At 42.3% G+C, this 6000-nt stretch overlaps 1 protein-coding gene across 4 annotated transcripts in view; it reads right to left on the reverse strand.

Annotated features, from left to right (window-relative positions):
• The window catches only part of MME (membrane metalloendopeptidase), a 116112-nt gene extending 110317 nt beyond the window's left edge, over nucleotides 1-5795 (reverse strand). The window contains exons 1-2 of one of the 4 annotated variants that reach the window (XM_070374443.1): nucleotides 5623-5795; nucleotides 223-385 (exon numbers count right to left, since the gene is read on the reverse strand). In XM_070374443.1, the coding sequence (XP_070230544.1) occupies nucleotides 223-382 (160 nt within the window). In that variant the 5' untranslated portion in view covers nucleotides 383-385; nucleotides 5623-5795. Of the gene's footprint in view, nucleotides 1-222; nucleotides 393-4891; nucleotides 5126-5352; nucleotides 5507-5622 lie in introns of those variants that run through there. The other 3 variants (XM_005896718.3, XM_070374433.1, XM_005896716.2) reach the window with 3 other exon arrangements.
• Nucleotides 5796-6000: the final 205 nt, after the last annotated feature.

A 6000-nucleotide genomic window follows, 5' to 3' on the forward strand; every position in this document is an offset into this window, starting at 1 on the left:
CTTGGCAATTAATAACTTAGTTCAAGCATAAAAAAACATTGTACTTTAGTCAAAGTTAATTGCTCTGGCATATTGATATTACATTTTATAAATGAATCTTTATATCACACAGTCTTTAAGTGTCTCTCTCCTTAACCTATTGTTTAATAGATGGGGAAAGTCTAGGATAAAGACTTCACTCTCTTCTGCATGTTTGTGGGCATGAGTGTGGGAATAACTCACCATCATAGGTTGCATAGAGAGCTATCATTGTCACTGCAATGATGGTGAGCAGCAGGACGAGGACGGAGAGGCTGATCTCCAATGGGGTCCATCTCTGTTTCTTCTTTGGCTTTGGTGTGTTGATATCAGTTATATCCATCTGACTTTCTGATCTGCCCATTACCTAAAATCTGCAAAAAACTGTTTCTTAATTTTTAAAAACTAGTCATAACAAATAAATAGATAAAACGAAGAGATCTATACACAATTTTCTAAATGCCTAACGTGGCTGAATAAAAGTAAAAGGCTGCTGCTGCTGCTAAGTCACTTCAGTCGTGTCTGACTCTGTGTGACCCCATAGACGGCAGCCCTCCAGGCTCCGCTGTCCCTGGGATTCTCCAGCCAAGAACACTGGAGTGGGTTGCCATTTCCTTCTCCAATGCATGAAAGTGAAGAGTGAAAGTGAAGTCACTCAGTCGTGTCAGACTCTTAGCGACCCCATGGACTGCAGCCCACTAGGCTCCTCCGTCCATGGGATTCTCCAGGCAAGAGTAATGGAGTGGGTTGCCATTGCTTTCTTCAGTAAAAGGCTAACTCAGTATAAAATTAGAAATAGAAGTTTTTTTGCTGAAAGTCAAAATTTTGATTCTGAAAGCAAGGAGTATATAGTCATATAAATTAGACAGATCCTGGCCACAATCTTTCGGGTTTTTTGACATATCACTAAAGATCCAAGCAAAATTAGACAAGGAAAGTTGCTTAAATACTCACATAGAATTTTTTCAGCGGTTCATAAGCAAGTAACTTCTGTACCATTAAGGAAATTTTTAAACTCACCCTTCTGAACTTTGGACAACATCAAAGGTGAATTTTATATCTTGTTCCACTGTCTTCTTTTACAAGCTTGGAAATCAACATCTAATACTTTGTGGTTTTGACTAAATAATAATTTGAAATGTGAATAAAGATAAAAACAAAAATGAACAAACATATGTGGTAGTTTTTTTTCAGTCTTAAAAAGTCTTTTATTTTTACAGTTCCAAATTACAACTGCTAACATGAGTATCTATTAACTAGTTAGACCGTCTTGGAGATGGTCATTCACTGGACCAAAAGTCATGGTTTACAACCTGGGATGAGAGATATTAACCACAATCACAGCTTCCTTGTGCAACTAAAGAAGGAAAAAATATGATTAAAAAAAATTCAACTTTGCAGGTCAAGATAACAAGATACTTATTTAACTTGTTTTTAAATTACTAATATTAATACTTCTACTAATAATAGGTGACATTTATTACTTCCCCTGTGTCATTCATAGTTCTTAGTGCTTTGCATGTGCTTATTCTCTGAATCTTTGTGAGTTGGATTTTAATATTCCAGTTCTATACCTTAGGAAAGTGGGGCAAAGAAAAACCAGGTAACTTGCCCAGAGCTACACAACTAAGAATACATTTACAATGAATACATTTCAAAGAACACAATTACAAAGAATACATTTTGAAATAAAATTGAATCATCATAGAAAGATAGCTACTTTAAACCTTATTGCAAAAAAAAAAATAAAATAAAATAAACCTTATTGCAGAAGTCCAGGGGGTAAAATTAAAGGGATATAAGCCTAAATATTAAATTTCATTATGTTTCTTTTAGAGGCCTAGTGACTCTTTATCAGCCATTTACCAAAGCTTAGAACAGACAACTTCAATTTTCCTGGCTGATTGTAGAAAAAAGGATCGTAAACTAACAGATTAACTGTTTATAGCCTGATGCAAATTAAGCATATAATTTAGTTCCCAGATGAAATGACTGCTCAGAGATGCTCTTACTGTTAGAAATCTTTGTAATCTTCTGTGTTTTGTGGAAACTGAGGCACAGGATAAAGTAGATAAGGATTCTATGTTTAAAGGAAGGCCTGGATGATCCAGCAGATAACTAGGAATTTAATATGCCTAGTGAGTTATTACTAAGTGAACCACAACTGGACTTGAAATTTCTGGATACATATTTTTAAGTATGCTGTCCCCTTGATTACATGAGGCTATAACCAAGGACAGACTATCAAATAAAAATATTTTATTAGACCATGAAAACCGGGTCTACTCAATAAAAACGGAATGTAATGTACCTGAATGTTAAAATGTCTTAATGGTTATGTAACTCATGTTACCATAACATGAGGCTTCATCTCACAGCCTCTTTCTTGGGTTACGATATGGAATTGCACTGATAGTAGTCCTTGGAGTTTTAACAGGGGAGGTAGGTGGGGAAAGAAAATGGGCGACAAAGTGAACACTTGTATGCTGTACAGAAAGATAAACAATAAAAAGAATAATTTTCCCACTTCTCCCAGATGAATTCAAGACTGACTTCAAAAACATCTTAATATTAATCACATTTACTTGAGTATTTCCCTTTCCTGAATATTTCTCTCCCTTCTCTAATAATAGTTCAGAAGACAATTTAGAGAAACATTCTCTGATACATTATGACCCACTTCTCTTTTTAGTTCCTTCTTAGAAACGTCGGTTTCTCTAGCAAAACTTAGGGCCAGGAACCAGGGCAGCCATGGGGTTAAATTAAAGGTGCTCTTTGGCGCCACCAGGCTTCCACTATACAGGAAAACTAGTAGGCATGTGTATCTTTCTGTCTTCTGGGATACTTTTCCCAGGTTTCTCCTCCTTACCCATGAGATTGGGGTACTGAAGCAGTTGAGCTCTTAATGGTTCTGCACCTAAGGCAGCAGAAATTGTTACAGGGGTAAATGAAGGCCGTGACTGAGGCTGTTTAGTCCTTCTACCTGCATCAAAAGAATATCATTTTTTAACTACATGCTAACCCCTGGGATTTCTTTGGAAGGAATGATGCTAAAGCTGAAACTCCAGTACTTTGGCCACCTCATGTGAAGAGTTGACTCATTGGAAAAGACTCTGATGCTGGGAGGGACTGGGGGCAGGAGAAGGGGATGACAGCGGACGAGATGGCTGGATGGCATCACTGACTCGATAGGCGTGAGTCTGAGTGAACTCTGGGAGTTGGTGATGGACAGGGAGGCCTGGCGTGCTGCGATTCATGGGGTCGCAAAGAGTCGGACACGACTGAGCGACTGAACTGAACTGAACTCTCCATCTGCCCTCTTGTAAACGCCCAGTAAATTTGCAATCTTTGCTCCTAAGACACATTTTTCAACAGCACTTAGCAAAGCAAAAAGGAGGCAGGCATGTTTAACCACCTAATCAACTTTGTCATTCATTTCCAGTCAATTCCAGTGGATTCACTATTTTCTTATATGAAAATAAGTGTCAATATCTTGAATTTCAGGAAGAAACTTACCACCATCTCTCAGATACTTAGATACCCAATGCAATCACACCCAACTCGTTTTAGAGAGGGGTAAAGGAGGCAATTATACAAAAGAATATAAAAATTATACAGCTGATACTTTTAGTCCCATATAAAGCAGGATATGCCAAAACATATCTACATCCTTAAAGTATTTCACCTCAATTGGAGATGTGTTGGCAAGTTCAAGCAAAAAAGTAGATACTTCTACGAGAAGAGAAATAGAATGTCTAACCTAACAAACTGCAGACTTCAGACAACATCTCCAAAAGAAAAAAATGATTATTTTGCCTAGGTAGAAACTGAGTTTCAAAGCAATATAAAGTAGCAATTTTTATGCCAGTTGAGCATACACATTACTTTTATCACATCATCAAAGAATCCAGAGGGTAACTGGTTTGTTAAAAAGAAGTCTATAAATCCAAGCAATGTTCATCTTCACAGTACATTAACATTTTTCTACTAGTCCCTGAGGTTAATCTATGCAATTACAGTTTGTATTATGGAAACTGAGGCATAGAAAGCAAGAGAAACAGGTTCCACCTGTAGGGGAGTATAATCTGCAAAAATACTGAACCACTATGCTATATGCCTGAAACTGACACATATAAATCAACTATACTTATGTTCAAAAAAAGATGGTAATGGGTCCCATATTTAGAGGGCAGCACATATACTAGAGGGTAGCTGCAGATCTGAGGAGGCACATATGCTAGAGAAATCACCTCCTTGTTTGCTCAGACATTAACTTGAAGGTATTTCCAGGATCTATTAATAATATACGGAGTTCTGAGCACAAAGTCCCAACCACATTACTCCCATATGCAGTATAGCAGCTATACAACAAAAGACACAGCATGGAGCGCAAGAAACTGTGGGACAATATTTCTGTAAGTGCTGAAACCCACCAATAATGCAAGGTAGATGGCTTCATAGCCGATTTGCGGATTAGCAACTTCCAAATGCTGACACTGCAAATCAAGGTACTACTTTTCAGTTTAATAAAATTACTATTTGCATCGTATATTGGGGAGGAATAGGCTTGATCAAGCGGCTAAAGAGAACAGTTCAGTTGCAATTACCCTTTTGTTCGAATAATACAAACTGGTTGAGACCGATTAAGGAAACTTTCATCTGCTAAAGAACTACCCACCCACTCCCACCAACCAACCCTCGAGAGATTTAAGCACTCTATCAGCATAAATTATGTAAGAGGAAACTAAGGTTCAAAGCAAGATGAAGAGGTGGGATAATAAAAAGATCTTCAGGTTAGGGAAAGTAAAAATAGAAAAGTGAGCTACAAAAAGGAAGAAAATCTGACAGAAACCAAAATGAAAACAAACCTTACTTTAAATATACAATAACACTGTCTGTCCAGCGGAATGGCAAATGCCCAGTCCCCAAATCAGCCCCGCTGCAATCTGGTACCGCTGAACTCAGTAACCAGACCTAACTCTCCGAGGAAGAGGCTACAAGAAAGCTATGGAAATGAACCTGAAGAGTCGACCTCACATCACTTGCAAAGCCCTCCTCCAGGTTACCCTCTCTGCCCTGGTCCCTCACTCTTTAAGTCTGTTTCGGCTTTTCCCAGGGCACGCCTCCCTCGCCCGCAGGGTCGCGGGCGCTCTGATCGCGCCGGACCTGAGTCGTCAACCCGGTTCCGTGCACCTCCCGGGCAGCCGCGCCCCGCGGCCAGCTCTGCCCTCCAGCTGTCGTCCCAACAGCTCCCACCGCCCCAGGGGAGATCTCACGCCCTTTGGACCCATCTCCCTCAGCTCCCAGGTGCCCGCTCGCTCTCCCGGGACTCACCCGTGGGATTCGGGGGAAGTTGGCGGCTGCTGAGCAGACACATCCCCGACCAATGAGCGCACAGGGCCGGCGGCCGGCGGGGAGTCCCGCAGAGCGCGGGTGGGTAGGTGCGTCCGCCCAGGCGCGCCCGGAGCAGCGCGGGCTCCCGGCAGCTGGTGGCAGCGCAGAGCCCAGGCCGGACTCCAGGGAGGTTCCGGGCCCGCCTCGGCCGGGGCCCCGGGGGCCACGGGGAACCAGGGCATCTCCTGACCCGCATCCGGAGAGACTCACCGTGGCCTCTCAGCAGATCCCGCGCCGGGAGTTGGGCGGCTGCTCCCGCCTGCGCTGGGTCCAGCTTCGCCACTCGCACATCTCCGCGCCCCGCGCGTCTGGGCGCTCTCACCCCCCACCCCCCACCCCGCCTTGCTACTGCAGGACCAGCGAGAGGAGCAGTTCCCTGAGTGACCTGAAGGTTTCCTCTAAGTCTCCCAAATCCTGCCACATCCTGTGATGGGGCCAGGGCTGCGGGCTAGGGGTATGAGAAAGTCCTCCCCACTCGTCCCCTACCTCACCCTTCTCAAAAGGTCTTTGCCAAACATTCTTGGAATTGCTTAGCTTCTGGGCTTTCAAGAAAACAATACATTGCTTCTTCGAGATTCTGTTGTGCTG

The sequence above is a fragment of the Bos mutus genome, chromosome 1 (assembly GCF_027580195.1).
Source record: "Bos mutus isolate GX-2022 chromosome 1, NWIPB_WYAK_1.1, whole genome shotgun sequence".
NCBI lineage: Eukaryota > Metazoa > Chordata > Mammalia > Artiodactyla > Bovidae > Bos > Bos mutus.